The following is a 23,800-nucleotide window of genomic DNA, read 5'->3' on the forward strand; positions in this document are numbered from 1 at the left end:
TTTTTTAAAAGGTTGATTATGTGCAGTTAAAGACATTTTATTTTTAGGATAAATTCATATATTCATATGTTCTAAAAAAATAAAATTTTGACAAAATTTTCTATAGAAATAAAATTGACAAAATTTTCTATAGAAATAAAATTTTGACAAAATTGTCTATAGAAATAAAATTTTGACACAATTTTCTATAGAAATAAAATTTTGACCAAATTTTCTATAAAAATAAAATTTTGACAAAATTTTCTATAGAAATAAAATGTTGACAAAATTTTCTATAGAAATAAAATGTTGACAAAATTTTCTATAGAAATAAAATTTTGACAAAATTTTCTATAGAAATACAATTAAAGGTGTGAAGTTAAAGTTGTTTTAGCGAAGACACAAACCACTTTACATATTTTGAAAATTTAAATTTTTGTTGCGAATTTAAGACATTTTGGCAAGAAATTAAACTGTGCCCCATCAATGATTTTTAGCTCTTAGAAAATACATTAATTTCCCTCTTTTTATCTCGTTAACTAGATGGCCTACGCTTCTGGCGATTGGGGGAGAGGATTCTCCTAGCTTGGGACTAATGTCCTATACCCACTTTTGCCTTTACTCATTTCTTTACTAGAATTGCCCGAAAATCGACCCACAAAATATGCCTAAATATAATTGACCCCCCTCAGACTTAACGCCCAGCTACGCTCATGGAATCTCCAGAATAGTCTTCTACGTCCCTAAAGCTAATAGAATCAAATAATGTTTTTTTAAAAACTGTGCCGCAGAAAGGTTTTATAGTTATTAGAATTTACATGAATTTGCCCCCCTTTATCTCATTAACTAGATGACCTACGCCTCTGCCCTCTTTACGGGGCTTATGCGCCAAACCCACTTTTGCTTTTTAACTCTCCTTGCAAATGGCCGAAAAAGTCTAGTGAATGTAAAATTCCTCTTTCTATATTTTCTGAATGGCATCTATATTACTCAAAATAACTTTTTGCTCGAAATTATGTTAAGAATACACGCATTTGCGTTCAAAAAATGTGTAATGAAGCAAAATATATTTATTTTTTTTGGCAAAAAGTCTTAAATTCGCAACAAAAATTTAAATTTTCAAAATATGTTAAGAGGTTTTTGTCTTCGCTAAAACAACTTTAGAAGACAACTAACTACTTGACAAAATTTTCTATAAAAATAAAATTTTGACAAAATTTTCTATAAAAATAAAATTTTGACAAAATTTTCTATAAAACTAAAATTTTGACAAAATTTTCTATAAAAATAAAATTTTGCAAAATTTTCTCTAGAAATAAAATTTTGACAAAATTTTCTATAGACATAAAATTTTGACAAAATTTTCTATAGAAATAAAATTTTTAGAAATTTTTTTTTATAGAAATCAAATTTTGACAAAACTTTCTATTGAAATTAAATTGTGATGTAGCATAACTTTATATGCAATCTATGGTGGATGGTGTATAAGATTCGGCATGGTTGAATTTCGGCCATGTTAATTTGTTTTAGTTTTTTATAAGGTTGATTATGTACATTTAAAGAAATTTTATTTTTAGGATAAATTCATAAAATATTCATCTAAAATTTATATAGATTTAAGTAGTACTACCAATTATAGGATGGTACTTTGTTCCTGTTCGCAGCAAAACACCAAGATAAACATGAAAAAATACACATGAAGACAGACATACACATATTTTTTCATTAATTTTCACGATAATTTGGAATGACCAATGGATTGCCAGACTAAAATTTGGAAACTTAATTTATTAAAATATTTGCCACGAAATACGAACTTAGTACTCACCTTAAGACAAAATTAAAACAAAAAATTAATCATAATTTCGTCTTTTTAATTAGGACAAAAACAGGGATTAGGGCAAATCGGAGGATAGCAAGGACAAGCCACACAAGTTGGTTTACAATTCAGAACACTGCAAACGAATTTAAGAGAATAAAATAACGAATGGTAGTTTAAATGAACTACTTCAGAAAGATTATGTTACCTCAGTTCACGTTGTTCCATGGCAGCTCTTAAAATATCCCAAGGTTTTTCATCGAATCTTGAAGGCTTTATAATTTTGCTGGGGTAGACATTATTTTCCTCTTTTTGTGGTCCAATTTTTGGTGAAGGTACTTTCGTTATAGCATGAATTTCTTTGCCGTTTCGAACTTTCCAACGCAAATCAGTAATAATGGAATTCCTTAAAAGATTTTGTTTGGAAAATTTGCCTTTATCTTTCATTGCATGTTTGTCCAGCGGTTGAGACTTCCGCCGTATATTGTCCTTATTGGAGTTATTTTTTGGTATGCTCACGATCTGATCTCTTGTCTTTTTACTCTCCCCACCTGGTTTATTATTTTGTCTTGTTTTAATTATCTTTTCAATTTCATTAGAAACCATGTCTTCAGATTTATTTCTTTTGCTTTTAGAGGGTTCGGTAATTTCTCCACCATGTTGTTGTGAATTTCTATTGGAGTCCATGGATTTTCTTTTCCGTTTTGGTTGTTGACTGTCTCTGCGCTGTGAATTTCCCCTGAAGTCCATGGATTTTCTTTTCCGTTTCTCTTTTGGTTGTTGACTTTCTCCTGGGTCCTGATTGGACGTTTTGTGCTTTTCCGTGCCTATGCCAGTACTATTTCTCTCAGAAAGTCGTATATTTGGATCAAGGCGATCTTTAAAGAAATAACGGAATTTATAACGCATATTACATTTTATGGACGCGTTGCAACAATGTCAGTATCACTGTACACACAAAAAAATTTTTTTCTGATTCAATCACGAAATTAATTGATCCAATTAATTTTTTAATTGAAATGTCTTCAATCACGAAAATGATAGTATCAATCACAGTTTTAATTGGGCATAGAAAAAATTCTTGATTAAAAAGTTAATTGATTTCATTACCAAATTTCAATTAATTTTTTAATTGATTCAATTAAAAATTTAATTGATATTGATTGCCAAACTCAATTAATTTAGTAATTAAAAAAGGGTAACTATTTTCAATTACATTCTGAATTGGCTTAGAAATTTTATTTGGATTAACAATTGATTGTTTGCAAAAAATTTTAATCAAAAATTTAAAAAAAATGTTCATCACTTTTTTAATTGACTTAGTCTTCCGAATTTGATTAAAAGTTAATTGTATCAATTAACTTTTTAATTAAAAATTTTAAAATTTTCAATCATTGGCTTAATTAACTTAATGTTTCTATCTTGATTAAAAAGTTAATTGTACCAATTAATTTATTAATTGAACAAAATTTCAACTTCAATTAACTTTTTAATTGGAAATATTTTGGTGATATTTTTTTCTGTGTAATGAGCAATGGTACGAGAAACAAAAGATTTATTCACATTTAAATGCTGGAGGGCACTTATGGTAGCCACTTGTGTTTTCCAGCCAAATATAAAGCTATCACGCTAGAATTCCATCACGAATAATTCTGAATGTAATACATCAAAATGCTTAAAAACAATAATATGGAGTAAATTTGTCAAGCGAGCAGTTACGAAATGATAGCAAAATTTTTTCAAAATTTTATCTCTATAGAAAATTTTTCTAAAATTTTATTTCTATAGGAAATTTTGTCAAAATTTTATTTCTATAGAAAATGTTCTCAAAATTTTATTTCTATTGAAAATTTTCTCATAATGTTATTTCTATAGAAAAAATTGTCAAAATTTAATTTCTATAGAAAATTTTCTCAAAATTGTTATTTCTATAGAAAATTTTGTCAAATTTTTATTTCTATAGAAAATTTTCTTCAAATTTTATTTCTATAGAGAAATTTTCTCAAAATTTTATTTCTACACTGAAAAAAATATTGACCTAATATATAGGAGATTATGCCATTTAAATTTTAGGACTCAAAATTTACGCAATGCTAAGGACAAAATTCTTTAAAACAATGACATTTTAATTAAAAGGTAGTTTATAACCCTTGCTTCAAAAAATTTTTTCATTAAATTTAGGACACAAATCTTGAAATTTTGCGTCTCTCTTCTGAAGTTGTAGATCTGTGAAGTAAGGCAAATTTTCCTTAAAATAAAGAAAAACATTTTTAATTTAAAGAAATCGTCTTTAACTCAACTGACATATTGAATTTTTAAATTTAAGATAAAAACGCTTCAAATATAGGCTAAGACTCATTTTACGGATTTGCATCTTTGGTTTAAAGTTTTTTTAGCATTAAGAAAACTGTTTTTACTTTGAAGTAACTGGCATAATTTGGATTTTGAAATTGGAATTTGTTTGTACATAAATACCTTTATTAAATATATCGCAAAAAGAAAATAAAAACTCGATGAATGAGATCTGTATCCAATTTTAATTTTATTGATCCTAGATTTAAAACCAGGGAGGTCCGTAAAAAATGTCTTTATTTTACAGAAGCCGCATCTCTGGCTCGGAATCAATACCAAAATCCTTAAGGGAAGGTCAAAATCTTTGGATCCAAGTAAACTTTTTTTGAGTGTATAGAAAATTTTTTCAACATTTTATTTCATAGAAAATTTTGTCAAAATTATATTTCTATAGAAAATTTAGTCAACATTTTATTTCTATAGACTCAAAATGTTATATCTATAGAAAATTTTCTCAAAATTTTATTTCTATAGATAATTTTTTCAAAATTTTATTTCTATAGAAATTTTGTCAAAATTTTCTCAAAATTTTATTTCTATAGAAAATTTTCTCAAAATTTTATTTCTATATACAGTTTTCTCAAAATTTTATTTCTATAGATAATTTTGTCCAAATTTTATTTCTATAGATAATTTTGTCAAAATTTTATTTCTATAGAAAATTTTGTCACATTTTATTTTCATAGAGAATTTTGTCAAAATTTTATTTCTATAGAAAATATTTGCAATATTTTATTTCTATAGAAAATGTTTGCCAAATTTTACTTCTCTAGAAAATTTTGCAAAAATTTTATTTCTATATAAAATGTATTTTTATAGAAAATTTTGTCAAAATTTTATATTTATAGAAAATTTTGTACAAATTAATAAAACCAGGACAAAGAAGTTGATGGTACTCCCGGTTAAATGAATTGGTATGAAAATAGCAGAAGATATATATGAGTATGAGATGCCTCCCCACAGCGAGATTCTGTCCGTCTGTCGACTCATAGTACGGTTCTTATAATGAGAATAATATCAGAAGATATAAAACGATCACGATACTTTCTGGATTTTAAACTACCAAGATTCTGCTCTTTCGGCTGGACCATAGTAAGGTTCATACCAAACATGCCAAAGGAAATTTTGTCAAAATTGTATTTCTATAAATTTTTTTCTATAAATTTTGTCAAAATATTATTTCTATAGAAAATTTTCTCAAAACTTTATTTCTATAGAAAATTTTCTCAAAATTGTATTTTTATAGACAATTTTCTTAAAATTCTATTTTTATAGAAAATTTTTTCAAAATTTTATTTCTATAGAAAATTTAGTAAAAATTTTATGTCCATAGAAAATTTTCTCAACATTTTATTTCTGTAGAAATTGTTCTCTAATTTTATTTGTGTAGAAAATTTTGTCAAAATTTTACTTCTATAGAAAATTTTGTCAAAGTTTTATTTTTATAAAAAATTTTGTCAAAATTTTATTTCTATAGAAAATTTTTGCCAAACTTTTACTTCTATAGAAAATTTTGTCAACATTTTATTTTTATAGAAAATTTTGTCAAAATTTTATATTTATAGACAATTTTGTCAAAATTTTATATTTAAAGAAAATTTTGTCAAAATTTTATATTTATAGAAAAATTTGTACAAATTAATAAAACCAGGACAAGGAAGTTGATGGTACTCCCAGTTAGATGAATTGTTATGATAATAGCAGAAGATATATATATGAGTATGAGATGCCTCCCCACAGCGAGATTCTGTCCGTCTGTCGACTCATAGTACGGTTCTAATAATGAGAATAATATCAGAAGATATAAAACGATCACGATACCTTCTGGATTTTAAACTACCAAGATTCTGCTCTTTCGGCTGGACCATAGTAAGGTTCATACCAAATATGCCAAAGGAAATTTTGTCAAAATTGTATTTCTATAGAAAATTTTGCCAAAATTTTATTTCTATAGAAAATTTTTTCAAAATTTTATTTCTATAGAAAATTTTCTCAAAACTTTATTTCTATAGAAAATTTTCTCAAAATTGTATTTTTATAGACAATTTTCTTAAAATTCTATTTTTATAGAAATTTTTTTAAAAGTTTTATTTCTATAGAAAATTTAGTAAAAATTTTATGTCCATAGAAAATTTTCTCAACATTTTATTTCTGTAGAAATTTTTCTCTAATTTTATTTGTGTAGAAAATTTTGTCAAAATTTTATTTCTACAGAAAATTTTGTCAAAATTTTATTTTTATAAAAAATTTTGTCAAAATTTTATTTCTATAGAAAATTTTTGCCAAACTTTTACTTCTATAGAAAATTTTGTCAAAATTTTATTTTTATAGAAAATTTTGTCAAAATTTTATATTTATAGAAAATTTTGTCAAAATTTTATATTTAAAGAAAATTTTGTCAAAATTTTATATTTATAGAAAATTTTGTACAAATTAATAAAACCAGGACAAGGAAGTTGATGGTACTCCCGGTTAGATGAATTGTTATGAAAATAGCAGAAGATATATATGAATATGAGATGCCTCTCCACAGCGAAATTCTGTCCGTCTGTCGGCTCATAGTACGGTTCTTATAATGAGAATAATAGCAGAAGATATAAAACGATCACGATACTTTCTGGAATTTAAACTACTAAGATTCTGCTCTTTCGGCCGGACCAAATATGCCAAAGAAAATTTTGTCAAAATTTTATTTTTATAGAAAATTTTTTTAAAATTTTATTTCTATAGAAAATTTTTTCAAAATTTTATTTCTATAGAAAATGTTCTCAAAACTTTATTTCTATAGAAAATTTTCTCAAAATTGTATTTTTATAGAAAATTTTCTTAAAATTTTATTTTTATAGAAAATTTTCTCAAAATTTTATTTCTATAGAAAATTTTTGCCAAATTTTTACTTCTATAGAAAATTTTGTCAAAATTTTATTTTTATAGAAAATTTTGTCAAAATTTTATATTTATAGAAAATATTGTCCAAATTTTATATTTAAAGAAAATTTTGTCAAAATTTTATATTTATAGAAAATTTTGTACAAATTAATAAAACCAGGACAAGGAAGTTGATGGTACTCCCGGTTAGATGAATTGTTATGAAAATAGCAGAAGATATATATGAATATGAGATGCCTCTCCACAGCCAAGGAAAATTTTGTCAAAATTTTATTTCTATAGAAAATTTTGTCAACATTTTATTTCTATAGAAATTTTTTAAAAAATTTTATTTCTATAGACAAGTTTTCAAAATTTTATTTCTTTAGAAAATTTTCTCAAAATGTTATTTCTTTAGAATATTTTCTCAAAATTATGTTTCTATAGAAAATTTTTTCAAAATTTTATTTCTATAGACAAGTTTCTCAAAATTGTATTTCTATAGAAAATTTTTTCAAAATTTTATTTCTATAGACAAGTTTCTCAAAATTGTATTTCTATAGAAAATTATCTCAAAATTTTATTTCTATAGAAAACTTTCTCAAAATTTTATTCCTTTAGAAAAATTTTTTCAAAATTTTATTTCTATAGAAAATTGTTTCAAAATTTTTTTCTATAGACAAGTTTCTCAAAATTTTATTTCAATAAAAATGCTTTATTTTGTCAAGCTTGAGATCTATTTTGTTTTTATTCTTTTCAATTCATCCGTCCTAATATTTCGCAATTTTCTTTGAATTGCTTCATCAGAGGTGTATGATCTATAAACATTTGTTATAATATTAATTAATCAATTAAGTTTAAATTCATTAATTATCTATAAACATTTGTTATAATATTAATTAATTAAGTTTAAATTAAACAATTAATACAAATTTCACATACATAGTACATCACAAAACATCTTATTCTAAACATCGTCTACCAGGCTATCATAACTGTCAAGTCGTAGCTATTATCTCTAACTTACATATGCGTCAATCACTACACAAAATTCTTATTAGAGCATCACTGCTCTCGTCAGCTTTCGCTATTGCACTGTTGGCTGATGTTGTTGTTCGAATTGTTCTTTGCCTGTCGATGATCATTTTTGCATACCATATATCTGTATATGTGGGCGATGTTGTCTGTATCTGTTTTGTAATTCATTCTTCTTTTTGTTGGTACATTATTGATGTGCAGCATTTCTAATGTGTATCTTTTGTTGGTATTATTTTCTTGCTGTAATATGCGGACATTTCAATTCAAAGAAAATTGCGAAATATTAGGACGGATGAATTGAAAAGAATAAAAACAAAATAGATCTCAAGCTTGACAAAATAAAGCATTTTTATTAAAACAGAAAAAGATCGAATAAGAAACAAAATAAATCAAAAAAATTTTATTTCTTTAGAAAATTTTCTCAAAATTTTATTTCTTTAGAATATTTTCTCAAAATTATGTTTCTATAGAAAATTTTTTCAAAATTATATTTCTATAAAAATTTTTTTCAAAATATTATTTCTATAGAAAAGTTTCTCAAAATTGTATTTCTATAGAAAATTATCTCAAAATTTTATTTCATTAGAAAATTTTCTCAAAATTTTATTTCTTTAGAATATTTTCTTAAAATTATGTTTCTATAGAAAATTTTTTCAAAATTTTATTTCTATAGAAAATTTTTTCAAAATTTTATTTCTATAGAAAATTTTTTCAAAACTTTATTTCTATAGAAAATTTTTTCAAAATTTTATTTCTATAGAAAATTTATCAAAATTTTATTTCTAAAGACAAGTTTCTCAAAATTTTATTTGTGTAGAAAATTTTCTCAAAATGTTATTTCTTTAGAATATTTTCTCAAAATTATGTTTTGTTTCTATAGAAATTTTTTTCAAAATTTTATTTCTGTAGAAAATTTTTTCAAAATTTTATTTCTATAGAAAATTTTTTCAAAATTTTATTTCTATAGGCAAGTTTCTCAAAATTGTATTTCTATAGAAAATTATATAAAATTTTATTTCTTTAGAAATTTTTCTCAAAATTTTAGTTCTTTAGAAATTTTTCTCAAAATTTTAGTTCTTTAGAATATTTTCTCAAAATTATGTTTGTGTAGAAAATTTTTTCCAAATTTTATTTCTATAGAAAATTTTCTCAAAATTTTATTTCAATAGCAAATTTTCTCAAAATTTTATTTCTATAGAAAACTTTCTCAAAATTTTATTCCTTTAGAAAATTGTCTCAAAATTTCTATATAAACTTTGGTCAAATTTTATTTCTACAGAAATTTTTCTCAAAATTTTATTTCTATTGATAATCTTATAAAAAAATTTATTTCCATAGAAAAATTTCTCAATTTTTTATTTCTATAGAAAATTTTCTATAGAAATAAAATGTTGACAAAATATTCTACACAAATAAAGTTTTGACAAAATTGTCTATATAAATAAAAATTTGGCAAAATTTTCTATAGAAATAGAGTATTGACAAATTTTATTTCTATAGGAAATTTTTTCAAACTTTATTTCTGCAGAAAATGTTGTCAATTTTCATTTCTATATTTCACATTTTATTTCTATAGAAAATTTTCTCAAAATTTTATTTCTATAGAAGATTTTGTCAAATTTTTATCTCTATAGAAGATTTTGTTAACATTTTATTTCTATACACAATTTTGTCAAAATTTTATTTGTGTAGAATATTTTGTCAACATTTTATTTCTATACAAAATTTTGTCAATATAGAAAATGTTGTTAGAATAATGAAATGCCTTAAATGTCTCAAAATTACAACAAGGACAACAGCTTTGTGGCATGCCGAATGTAGGGTTATATGCTTATAAGTGGATGGGATCAAACTCAACTCAACTCAACCCTAAATCCTATTCAGATATTAACTCACCACTGTTTTTGGATTTTGTTTTCCGTTTCATGCCACCCATTTGAAAATCTTTCTGTGCATTCCTATCATTTTGAGAATATATTTGAGTCTCATCTCTCCTAACAGTTTTCAAATGTGACTTGCCATGATTAGATTTAGATTGGTCCTTATTATTGGAATTTCTTTTATTCTTCATTGCTAATTTCTCATATTCAGTTATTTTAACCATATCCCTTTCAGTGTCTCTATTGCATTTGGGAGTAAATGTGTGTTCCCAGGACTTGGTATCACATGGGTCTCTTACACAGGGGCAACAATTATCTTGAATCTCCTTTGTACCTAAAAAAATTAAATTTTGTTTTAAATTTTTATTCCTCTACTTCCATATCGTATGTAAAACCTTTTGCCGAAGATCTTCGAATTCTTATATTGATGCTATTGCCACCATTAAATATCGAATAATTCTCCCGACACTGTTTACGGCAATAGTCCTTGATAATTTTTCGACAAAGCTTTTTCCAAATGGAGCAGTTTTGACATTTGTGATTCAGATATCTGGAACAATTTATGCTACTGTAAAAGGGGAAAATAATTGCTGTTACAGGATAATGCTTGATTAAGTTTCTAGTATGGTAGCTTTACCTTGAGGTCCTTGAATTGTTGAAGGAACGAAACCCCATTTCAAAAGAAATACATTTTTTGCAGAACAAATGTTAATAAGGCTTGAAATAAACGGAAATGACATACGAAAAAATATGATAATTTTTGACAAAAAACACAAAAAAAATTATTTTTTAGCCCTTTATGTACCGATGTGCACTACATAGGACATTTGAAAACGACACCAAACTTTGACTCCCCATTTTGTTTCCGTTTATTTCTCGATGTTATTTTAAAGAAGAGATTGTGAAAAAATGAACTAAAAATAAAGAAAACAAGTATATACGGCAGTAAGTACGGCCAGGCCGAATCTTATGTACCCTCCACCATGGATTGCATAGACTCTTCTACTAAATGCTGTCATCCACAATCGAATTACTTGGGTTGTGGTAATACTTCCCGATAGCAAGGTATCTTAAAACATTTTATTATCGCCTTCTAAATTGTAAGTTAGTCCGTATTTGGTATATATTAGAAAAAAAAAAAAACAAGTAAGAAAAGTCTAAAGTCGGGCGGAGACGACTATATTATACCCTGCACCACTTTGTAGATCTAAATTTTCGATACCATATCACATCCGTCAAATGTGTTGGGGGCTATATATAAAGGTTTGTCCCAAATACATACATTTAAATACCACTACACGGATGAAAAAGACTGTTTTTCATATGTTTGGCTATAAACATTATATGTTTGGAACACAATTTTTTAAACACAATATTTTTGAGTGCAAGCATATAATGTTCATAAACTAGCATAACATGTTTGGGACATATATGTTAATATGTTAGAACATATTATGTTTGGGACATAAAATGTTTGTAAATATAATATGCTTGGATGCAAACATATATTAATTTAGAAATAGCCTATAAACATATATGTGTTTAGTAGCTTGGAGCGCTATTTAACAGGGAGCGATATTGAATTAAGTTGGTGGTTGTTGCTTGTTATTACAAAATTAACATTTTATTTTTCCTTGGGCAATTGATCAGCTACTTCTTTGGTCCTTACAAACTGTGTGGTCCGCTGTTCGAATCCCCGTCCGGCAAAAGGTAAAATTAAAATAAAAAAAATCATAAAATTGAATAATTTCTTCTACAATGTTTGTATTACAAAAAAAGGTGCTAAGAACTAAAAAATCTCGTGGAAGTGAGAAAGATGTGGGGGAATATACAATTGGGCAGAAACAAAATTTTGAGCATTCAGGTCGAAAACCTATGTTGTTAGCACCTATATTACCTGTTTATTTTCATAATTCATTATGATTGTAAATATATAAATAAATAAATAAAATTTTCAGCACAATATTGTTTGGGAGAATTTTTTTAAGCATATAATATTTTTGGGTGCAAAATGCTTCCAAACATATTATATGTTCACATAATAACATATTGTTTTTTGGAAGACAACATTATTGAATTTGGATGCAAAAATACAAAATGTTTGGAACTTAGACTACCCAAACATATATTGTTTAGACCAATATGCTTTCAAACATATTATATATTAGAAGAGATCAAACATATAAATGTTTGGGCAATACCCAAAAATGTATATGCTTGAAGCAAAATATGTTTGGGAGTATATGTTACAGAAGCGATTTTTTGTGAGCGTGTATATACAGCAGTAAGTTCGGCCGGGCCGAATCTTAAATACCCACCACCATGAACCAAATATTAGGATTTCCTTTGAAATTTCAGGAAGGCTTGAGGACACTTCCCGAAGATAAATTTAAAGATTTCACATATGAGGACTATATCAGATTCTGGATTTATAAGAACCCTTTTTGTTTGAGTTTTAGAGGAATCATTAACATCTCTTGTAAGTGTGCAAGAAAATTACAAAATAACGTCCTTATTTGAAATCTTAAATCTGTAGATTTTCACCCGAGAAGTAAAATCTGGAAATTTTACATTGAGATTCAAGCAATTTTCATGATCAGTGCGCCTTCTACACCCTCAAGAAGTGAAGTTGGTCTATATGGAGACATTACCAAATGTACCGATAAAAACTTAATCCAATACACGTTTTTGTGAGCCTAAAATACCAGAATATTTACAATTTCAGGCAAATCAGATAAAAACTACGGTTTCTAGAAACCCAAGGAGTTAAATCGGGAGATCGTTCTTTCGGTTTCGTTTTCGGCACACGTCTTTATGGCCCGAAAATACCTCTAGATTTCCAATTTCAGGCAAATTGGATAAAAACTTCGGATTCTAGAAGCCCATGAAGTAAAATCGGTCTATATGGGGGCTATACCAAAATATGGACCGACCCTCACCATTTCCGGCACACCTCTTTATGGCCCTAAAATACCTCAAGATTTCCAATTTCAGGCAACTCGGATTGTAAATATAGTTTCTAGGCAACCAAGCAGTAAAATCGGGAGATCGGTCTATATGGGGGCTATACCAAAACATGGACCGAAACCCCCCATTTTCGACTCACCAATTTGTGGTCTTAAAATACCTCTAGATTTTCAATTTCAGGCAAATCGGATAGAAAATACACTTTCTAGACGCCCAAGAAGTAAAATCGGGAAATCGGTCCATATGGGGGCTATACCAAAACATGGACCGATACTGACGATTTTCGACCTATCTCTTTATGGTCCAAAAATACCTCTAGATTTCAAATTTCAGGCAACTCGGATTGTAAATATAGTTTCTAGACACCCAAGAAGAAAAATCGGGAAATCGGTCCATATAGGGGCTATACCAAAACATGGACCGATAGGCACCATTTTCGGTAAACTTTTTGATGGTCCTAAAATACCTCTAGATTTCCAATTTCAGGCAAATTGGTTAAAAACTACGGTTTTTATAAACCCAAGACCCCAAAATCGGGAGGTCGGTTTATATGGGGACTATATCAAAACTTTGACCGATATAGCCCATCTTCAAACTTGACCTGACTGCAAACAAAAAAACGAATCTGTGCCAAATTTCAGGACGATAGCGCCATTATTGAAGGCTGCAGCGTGATTACAACATAACGACAGATGGACATGCTGATATCGTCTTAGAATTTCTCCCTGATCAAGAATATATATATTTTATATAGTCGAAAATCGATATTTCGATGTGTTACAAACGGAATGACAAACTTATTATACCGCCGTCACCATTATATGGTGGTGGGTATAATAAAAATGGGATAATATATAAAGCCGTTTTATGTGCATTTATGATTTATCCGACGATACACATGTATTAGAGGTATAGGACAATTTGAGGAATTTTTATTTTTGCTCCTTAGCAGTGGTGAGTTCACAAAGCTAGATTTCAATTGTCAGGTTTATGGCAATATTTGACCACATCGAGCGACATTTACACAGCCGGAACCTTATCTAAATCTTCTGTGGAAAGTATGAGGACATATTCGCCGACGTTGTGCCAACTTTGCCTAAATCGGAACAATTGTGGCGCTTTATCTAAATCTGAACCGATTCGGATAAAATTCGACACAGTTAAATATAATGTTAAAACCTTCTTCTATGTAAAATAAAATCTATTGCAGTAAAATTCCATTGAAACGGGTATAAAATATGAAATGTTCAGCCATATTTCCCTAAATGAGGCGTACACATATGGGGGCTATACCAATTTGAACTAAATTTGGTACACAAAATTAAAATCTAAATTCTACTCTTAGGGAAAAATTTCAAGTAAATCGAAATGAAAATTTGCTCCACGGTTGTTATATGAATCTAAATCGGGCGAAAGATATATATTGGAGCTATATATTAATCTGAACCGATTTTAAATAAATTTAGAATGGATAGCTATAATGTTAATTCTACTCCCTGTGCATAGCCTCATATAAATCGGAGTAAAACTTTGGCCTCTATGGTCATATGAGTCTAAATCAGACGAAAGATATATATGAACTATATCTAAATCTGAACCGATTTAAACCAAATTTAGCGCGGATTGGAAGATTATCAATTTGACTCTCTGTGCAAAATTTTAGGTGAATCGGTGTTAAAATTTGGCCTCTACGGTCATATGAGTCTAAATCGGGCGAAAGATATATATAAATCTGAACCGATTTCAATCAAATTTAGCAAGCATTGGTACAATACCAATTAAACTCTCTGTGCAAAATTTCACGTAAATCGGTAGTAAACTTTGGCCTCTGTGGTCATATGAGTCTAAATCGGACGAAAGATATATTTGGGTGAAATTTACCAAGTTTTTCGAGACTCATAAAATATTGGGATGTACGGAATTTGAAGAAGATCGGTTGATAAACACGCCAATTATGACCACATCGGTGATAAATATATATGGCAGCTATATGTAAATCTGAACCGATTTTTTCAAAATCAATAGTCTTCGTCCCGATAAAAGACCCTGTACCAAATTTGAAGACGATCGGACTTAAACTGCGACCTGTACTTTGCACACAAAAATACATGAACAGATAGACAGACAGACAGACAGACAGACAGACGGACAGACATAACTAAATCGACTCAGAATTCAATTCTAAGACGATCCGTATACTAAACGATGGGTCTCTGACTTTTCTTCTTGGCGTTATATAGTAGTGGTCAAGGGTATAAAAATTTGTTTCCTTCTTGGCGATCCATTTGTACACAGCAAATATACCCATCGAATCGAATTTGAGTTAAAATATGGGTCAAGATTTTTTTAAAAATTACAAAAGATTCATTTGATTTGAAAAAGTTTAATTTGAAATGAAAAATGTTTCATTTCATTTTATTTAACAATACAGTAAGCCTTCGTGGCCAATAAATCGTATTGTTCTTAAAAAAAATACATTAATAGTAATTGTAAAGTTATCAATCCTAATCATTAATACTTAAATTACCCTACTATGCCTACCACTCCACCATCCTCACTTTGGCCAAAGTCACATAGAAAACTAATATTAATAAAGGTAAACTAACACCTACCATTGGTAAATAACAGTCAACATTAAGTCATTTGTAAAAGTTTTCGTTTGATTTGAAAAAGGATTTATTTGATATGAAAAATGTTTAATTTGAAGTGAAAATGCTATATATGGGAGCTATATCTAAATCTGAAACGATTTCGATGAAATTGTGCACACTTAAAGGGTTGTAAATTAGATTAAAGGGTGATACGGTCAAAATTTGGTCAAGGGAAAACGCGTGTAAATCGGTGAAATCGTTTATTTAAAAAATCAAATTAAATTTCTTTTTCAAGTTCAATTAGTATAAAATTCAGGAAAAATATTCAGTTAGACAATCGCTTTTCCAAATCCGAATTGCCGGGCCTCACGCTTGACAACTGCCATCAGATTTTGTACAGCCACCTTGTCCACCTTCTTCGCCGCAGAAAGCCAGTTTGCCTTGAACTGCTGCTCGTCCTTAGCAGTTTTTTTGGTCTTCTTTAGGTTCCGCTTGACAATAGCCCAGTATTTCCCAATTGGGCGGAGCTCTGGCGTGTTGGGAGGGTTCTTGTCGTTGGGAACCACCTGCACGTTGTTGGCGGCGTACCACTTCATGGCCTTTTTACCGTAATGGCAAGATGCCAAATCTTCAGGAAAGGCAGCAGACGTTTATTCAAACACTCTTTCACGTAAATTTCTTGGTTGACAGTCCCGGAAGCTATGACAATGCTGCATTTCAAGCCACAGGTACAGATAGCTTGCCAAACCAGATATTTCTTTGCGAACTTTGACAGTTTTATGTGCTTGAAAATATCTGCTACCTTTCCCCTTCTTTTTGCCGTATAAAACTCCTGTCCCGGAAGCTGCTTGTAGCCGGCTTTGACGTAGGTTTCGTCGTCCATTACCACGCAGTCAAATTTCGTCAGCATCGTCGTGTACAGCCTCCGGGATCGCGCTTTGGCCGTCGTATTTTGTTTATCATCGCGATTTGGAGTCACTACCTTCTTGTAAGTCGATAGTCCGGCTCGTTATTTGGCTCGATGCACGGTTGTAGACGATACACCCAGCTTATTTGCGGCATCTCGGAGAGAGAGGTTAGTGTTTCGCTTGAAACTACCGGCAACTCTCTGTGTCGTCTCAGCGGCTTCCGGTTTTCGATTTCCCCCCGATCCAGACTTCCTGGCTGTCGACAAACGTTCCCCAAACACTTTAATTACATTTGTAACGGTTGATTTGACAACTTTTAGCGATTTTTCCAGCTTTGCTTGCGAGTAGCTCGGATTTTCGCGATGCGCGAGCAAAATTTTGATACGCTGCTCTTCTTGCTTGGACGGCATTTTGACAACTGAAGAGTGGAATCCAAAATCAAAATAGGAGCAACATTCTATACACACACACCTTCAAAATGAGGGGTGTTCAGGTTTTTTAAATGCAAAATTGAAAGGAATACGTCAAGTTTATATTGACCAAGTTTTGACCGTATCACCCTTTACATTGTGCCAAATTTGACAATGATCGGTTTGAAAAATTCTATAACAATTTTCTTAAAATTTCTTCCAACTGCTTATGGTGATAGCGCTTTTCTATTTTCACTCAGGTAATTCGATTTCCAAAATTCTATGTATTTATCTTTCTCTTCCAATACCATGTATGGTTTCTCAGCTATTTTCCCTACAATGACTATATCTTTGGTAGTCCTTCTATAGAAAACGGAGAAGAAGAAGAAAAAAATCATGTCAACGGATATTTCATATCCGTTATGAATTTGTTTACCTAAATGAAAGAGATAGTGATGGCGGGGAGGGAGAGTGGTAAGTGTCGTTAACAAGACAACGAACAAAGAACGTAATCAGTTGTAAATACAACATACACCCAAACGCCAATACCTCGAACAAACACAATAACACAGGATGTATGATGAAGGAAACCGGAAAAGAGATTTATTTTTGACGCTAGTTTCCAAAAAAAAATAAAAACATAACGTAGCAAGCAACACAACACACATCGGTATACAACAACAACAACAACAATGCACTAAGAAATGCTTATAGCAAAACAAGCAACACGTAAAGGAAATTAAATGAATTGTGCAAATATTGGATATTCTGCAAAGAAGAAAGAAAGAACAACATGAAAGATATGCTTGTCTTAAATATGAAATTCCATGGGAAAAATCTAATTTGAGGGACTTGGAATTTTTGTTGGATTTATTTCTTATTTATATACAACGTTTAAATTTTATAAAGTGTGCCATAAGATGGGAATTATTTATTGATAAGGGAATATATTAGGCGAAATAGTTGCAAAGAATAGGTATGAAATAAGACAAACAAAGATGTTCTAGCATCCGTGGCAAGCAGTGTTGCCAGTATTGGGGATTTTTCCCCAAATTGGGGATATTTTTTCGTGAATGGTGACGAAATTTTTGAGTTGGGGACTTGGGGATTTGGTGGGGAATTTCCATAAATTTGGGGATTTTTGTGCGGATTTTTTCGAGAAATGTTTTTTACCAAAATGTTTTCCTTAGGAATTTTGGTCAAAATTCCATTTCTATAGACAATTTTGCAAAAATTTTATTTGTATAGAAAGTTTTGTCGAAATTTTATTCCTATAGCAAATTTTGTCAAAATTTTATTTCTATAGAAAATTTTGTCAAAATTCTATTTCTACAGACAATTTTGCAAAAATTTTATTATACCCTAAACCACATAGTGGTCAGGGTATAATAAGTTTGATCGGCCAAAAAATGTGCATACCAGAAATATTGATTTTAGACCCCATAAAATATATACCGATCGTCTCATAATCACCTCCTGAGTCGATCTAGCGCTTGGTGTCCGTCCGTCCGTCCGTCTGTCTGTCCATGTATTTGTTGTTCACAGGATTCCGGTCGCAATTATTAACCGATTTTGATGAAATTTGGCACAGGGAGTTTTTTGGGCACAAGGACGAACGCTATTGAATTAGGAAGAAATCGCATCAAATTTAGATATAGCTCCCATATGTATGTATCGCCCGATTTCGACAAATGGGGTCACGTTGCGCGTTTTTTCAAACGGATCGTCACCAAATTTGGCAAAAGGTAATCTTTTCCATCGCCCTTCAAGTCAGCAAAATTTCATCCAAATCGGTTCAGATTTAGATATAGCTCTCATATATATGTATCGCCCGATTTTTCCAAATTTGGCCATAAAAACCTTATTTATTAAGCGATCTTACTCAAACGTGGCGTACTCTAATCTTTTATGGTACCGACAATATGTGCCAAAAATAATCGAAATCGGTTCAGATTTAGATATAGTATCGCCCGATTTTCCCAAATTTGGCCACAAAACCTCTATTTATCAACCGATCTTACTCAAAGTTGGCTAAATATAATCTTCTACAGCCCTAACTATATGTGGAAAAAATCATCGAAATCGGATCAGATATAGCTATAGCCCCCATATATATGTACCGCCTGATTTTTCTAAATTTGGCCATAAAACCCTTATTTATAAACCGATCTTACCCAAATTTGGCTAAATTTAGTTTTCTATAGCACTAACTATATGTGCAACAAATCATCGAAATCGGTTCAGATTGAGATATAGCTCCCATATATATGTATAGCCTAATTTTCTCAAATTTAGCCATAGAACCCTTATTTATTAACCGATCTTACTCAAAATTGGCTAGATCCAGTCCTGTATAGTACTAACTATATGTGCAAAATTTCATCGAAATCGGTTCAGATGTAGATATAGCTCCCATATATGTTTACATTTTGGTGGCTCTAGAGGAGGAAATTAGAAGCCGGCAAGGTTTGATCTTTAACAATGTGTGGTAAACTTTATTCCAGTAGAGAATTTTGTCAACATTTTATTGCTATAGAACATTTTCAAATTGTATTTCTATAGAATTTATTGTCAAAATTTTATTTCTATAGAAAAATTTCTCACAAAAATTTGTTTATAGAAACTTTTTCCAAAATATTATTTTTATAGAGATTTAACAAAAAAGATTACTAATTTGGGTAGAATTCTACCAACTGTGGCAGCCGTGCTGGTAATACAAATTTATATTCTAAGTTATATACGTTGCATATTCATGTTTTAAGATAATAAAGTACTTAGACCCATTTTTGTTTTGTAAAATTGTTTAAATTTAACGAAAAATATAGTAGAGAATATTGTTTGGGAATGTATGGGAAAGTAGGGAACTTTTTTTGTCCTGGTAGGGTAAACCGAACATTTTCCGTGGCAACATTGACTATGAGCTATAGTCAGATTGACACAAAGCACCCATAGACATGCACCCCTTAATTTTCTTAAATATGCAACTGCGGTTTATCTCCCAGACCTATATGTTACCCAAAAATGCTTATGATTACTAATTCTGTAATGGTGGTATGATATGATATATTCGGCCCCGCCCGACTTTCTACTTTACTTACTTGTTTTTATAGAAAGTTTTGTCGAAATTTTATTCCTACAGAAAATTTTGTAACAATTTTTGTTCTATAAAAAATTGTGTCAACGTTTTATTTCTATAGAAAATTTTGTAATATTTTTTGTGTAGACAATTTTGTTAAAATTTTATTTCTATAGAAAATTATGTTAAAATTTTATTTCTGTAGAAAATTTTGTCAAAATTCTATTTCTATAGACAATTTTGCAAAAGTTTTATTTCTATCGAAAGGTTTGTCGAAATTTTATTTCTATAGAAAATTTTGTCAAAATTTTATTTCTACAAGAGCCAGAAAAATACTGGTAACACTGAGTGTGCGTGAGTAACGAATTTTGGAAAAACGCGCTCACGAAAATAATCCCGCTTACGAATATAAAATGCTTACGACTTGAATTCATTTATAATTTTAGTGACATCCTAGGTGGTAAGAGTTTTATAACGCACTCAATTTTAACCATACTCATGTATTCAGTCAGGTTCTATAGGTAAATCACTCATAAAATTATTCGTGAGTCACGAGGTTTTTCGTGAGTCACGACATTTTTCGTGATTCCCGACATTAAAAAAATTTTCGTGCGGGAGTGTGCGTGAGTACAAATTTTCTTTTCGTGAGCGTGAGTCCTACCAAAACAATATCGTGCGTGAGAGTGCGTGAATAAGATTTCTCTGTCGTGAGTGTGCGTGAGCGTGAGCAAAATATTACTCACGTGCACACCTCTATTAGATACCATATACTAACACCATGTACCAAATTTCAACCGGATCGGATGAATTTTGCTACTCCAAGAGGCTTCCCAAACCAAATCTAGGGGTCGGTTTATATGGGAGCTATACGTAAAAGTGTTCCGATATGGCCCATTTGCAATACCATCTAAACTACATCAATAACGACTACTTATGCCAAGTTTCAACTCGATAGTCTGTTTCGTTCGGAATTTAGCGTAATTTCAACAGCAGACGGACAGACGGACGTAGCTAGATCGACTCAGAATTTCACCACGACCCAGAATATATATAATTTATGGGGTCTTAGAGCGATATTTCGATGTGTTATAAACGGAATGACAAAGTTAATATGGGGGTATATTAACTTTGTCATTCCGTTTATAACACATCGAAATATCGCTCTAAGACCCCATAAATTATATATCCTATGGTGGAGGGTATAAAAATCATCTATATAGCTACCCTTATATACAAAGCAAGCTTTTGTTTTTTTGCTTTCCAATATAATAACTATCAAAACCAATTGAATTGCAGAACGGAAACGATGACATTTGTCTTCTCTCTGCTAAACTACAGTTACAACATTTGTACAGAATACTTTTTTTTGTTGAATCCATCTTGAAAATAAGTGTTCTTATCACGTATTATTTTCCAGGGTGGAGTGTCCTTAATGTTGCAATTAGTGGCAATTGATTTTTAAGTACTTGGTTTTTGTTTTGTTCGTTGCCATTAATTGAAAAAAAAAAATAACAAAAACGTTTACTTCGAACGATATCGATTACTTGCTCCATACAGATAGAAAAAACAATGATAAGCATAGCATACTTTGAAAAGTTTTTCTGAATCATTCAAGAAATTAATTGATACAAAATTGCATCGATTACGAACATGATAGTATCAAGGCGGGCCGACTATATTATATCCTTCACCAAAATTTTTGGTACCATCTCAAATCCATCAAATTTATAGGGAGTTGTATAAAGGTTTAAATTGGAATATACATGTATTTAAATTTCAACCGATTTGGACAAAATTTTTTATTTTTCTTCTAATTCTCAATAATTAAAATTTAAATCGGCTAAAGCCCTGGAAAGAAACACAATGTGAATGATTAAACCTAAAGCCATTTTTATCTTATTTGGCAAAAGTATATTTATGATTTAGCATGCGATGCATATGTATTAGGGGTATAGAAAAATTTGAGGTACTTTTAAAATTTTTACTACTTAGCAATGTCGATTTTACAAGAATATTGGCTAGATCTCGCCAAGATAGACGGTCATTTCTGGGTTGTGAGGTATTATTTGGAAATAAAAATAAAATTTTAACAAAATTTTCTATAGAAAAGAAATAATTGAAAGATCTCCTACAGAAAAGACAATTTTGATAAAATTTTCTATAGAAATAAAATTTTGACAAAATTTTCTATGGAAATAAAATTTTGATAAAATTTTCTATAAAAATTAAATTTTGAGATAGATTTTCTATACAAATAAAATTTTGACAAAATTTTCAAAAAAAAAAAATATGATAAAATTTTCTATAGAAATAAAATTTTGACAAAATTTTCTATAGAAATAAAATTTTGACAAAATTTTCTATAGAAATAAAATTTTGGGAAAATTTTCTGTAGAAATAAAATTTGTGACAAATTTTGTATAGAAATGAAATTTTGATAAAATTTTCTATAGAAATAAAATTTTGACAAAATTTTCTGTAGAAATAAAATTTTTACAAAATTTTCTGTAGAAATAAAATTTTTACAAAATGTTCTATAGAAATAAAATTTTGATAAAATTTGCTATAGAAATAAAATTTTGGGAAAATTTTCTATAGAAATAAAATGTTGACAAAATTTTCTATAGAAATCAAAATTTTGAAAAATTTTTGACAGAAAAGAAAATTTTGAAAAATTTTCTACAGAAAAGAAAATTTTGAAAATTTTTCTACCGAAAAGACAATTTTGACAAAATTGTCTATAGAAATAAAATTTTGAAAAATTTTTCTATAGAAATAAAGTTTTGAGAAAATGTTTTATAGAAAAAAAATTTTGAGATAAATTTTCTATGGAAATAAACATTTGCAAAATTTTCTATAGAAATAAAATTTTGACAAAACTTTCTATAGAAATTAAATTTTGACGAAATTTTCTACAGAAATAAAATTTTTGACAAAATCTTCTATAGAAATAAAATTTTAACAAAATTGTCTATAGAAATAAAATTTTGAAAAAATTTTCTTTAGAAATAAAATTTTGAGAAAACTTTCTATAGAAATAAAATTTTGACAAAATTTTCTGTAGAAATAAAATTTTGACAAAATTCTCTATAGAAATGAAAATTTGACAACATTTTCTATAGAAATAAAATTTTGAGAAAACTTTCTATAGAAATAAAATTTTGACAAAATTTTCTATAGAAATACAAATTTGACAAAATTTTCTATAGAAATAAAATTTTGACAAAATTTTCTATAGAAATAAAATTTTGACAAAATTTTCTATAGAAATAAAATTTTGACAAAATTTTCTATAGAAATAAAATTTTGACAAAATTTTCTATAGAAATAAAATTTTGACAAAATTTTCTATAGAAATAAAATTTTTGCAAATTTTTCTATAGAAATAAAATTTTGACAAAATTTTCTATAGAAATGAAATTTTGATAAAATTTTCTATAGAAATAAAATTTTGACAAAATTTTCTATATAAATAAAATTTTGATAAAATTTTCTATAGAAATAAAAATTTTAACAAAATTTCCTAAAGAAATAAAATTTTGAAAAAAATTTCTATAGAAATAAAATTTTTACAAAATTTACTACAGAAATAAAATTTTGACGAAATTGTCTATAGAAATAAAATTTTGACAACATTTTCTATAGAAATAAAATTTTGATAATTTTTTTTTGGAAACAAAATTTTGACAAAATTTTCTATAGAAATACAATTTTGAAAAAATTTTCTATAGAAATAAAGTTTTGAGAAAATGTTCTATAGAAATAAGATATTGAGATATATTTTCTATAGAAATACAATTTTGACAAAATTTTCTATAGAAATAAAATGTTGACAAAATTTTCAATAGAAATAAAATTTTGACAAAATTTTCTGTAGAAATAAAATTTTGACAAAATTCTCTATAGAAATGA

General features: G+C 28.6%; 1 protein-coding gene across 2 annotated transcripts; it reads right to left on the bottom strand.

The window, feature by feature from the left end:
• Positions 1-1,562: 1,562 nt before the first annotated feature.
• On the bottom strand, positions 1,563-10,727 carry LOC142229020 (uncharacterized). 2 transcript variants are annotated; one of them, XM_075299552.1, is made up of 6 exons: positions 10,574-10,727; positions 10,332-10,501; positions 9,953-10,270; positions 2,007-2,676; positions 1,808-1,934; positions 1,563-1,746 (listed from the first exon to the last, which is right to left on the bottom strand). In XM_075299552.1, the coding sequence occupies exons 1-5, from the start codon at positions 10,609-10,611 to the stop codon at positions 1,853-1,855; spliced, it is 1,278 nt and encodes a 425-aa protein (XP_075155667.1). In that variant the 5' UTR covers positions 10,612-10,727; the 3' UTR covers positions 1,563-1,746; positions 1,808-1,852. The 2 variants fall into 2 exon arrangements, with proteins under 2 accessions (XP_075155667.1, XP_075155666.1); XM_075299551.1 differs by having other exon boundaries at positions 10,332-10,504; positions 10,574-10,726.
• Between the last annotated feature and the right edge of the window lie 13,073 nt (positions 10,728-23,800).

Source organism: Haematobia irritans, chromosome 3 (genome assembly GCF_050003625.1).
Source record: "Haematobia irritans isolate KBUSLIRL chromosome 3, ASM5000362v1, whole genome shotgun sequence".
NCBI lineage: Eukaryota > Metazoa > Arthropoda > Insecta > Diptera > Muscidae > Haematobia > Haematobia irritans.

Bases quoted from the DNA above. Each gene is read 5' to 3' on its own strand.
- LOC142229020 (XM_075299551.1), bottom strand. From the start codon at position 10,611: ATGGGGTTTCGTTCCTTCAACAATTCAAGGACCTCAAG. The intron at 2,677-9,952 runs GTGAGTTAATAT...ATTTCTTTAAAG, and splicing joins AACAAAATCCAAAAACAGTG to ATCGCCTTGATCCAAATATA. The intron at 1,935-2,006 runs GTAACATAATCT...ATTCGTTTGCAG, and splicing joins ATGGAACAACGTGAACTGAG to TGTTCTGAATTGTAAACCAA.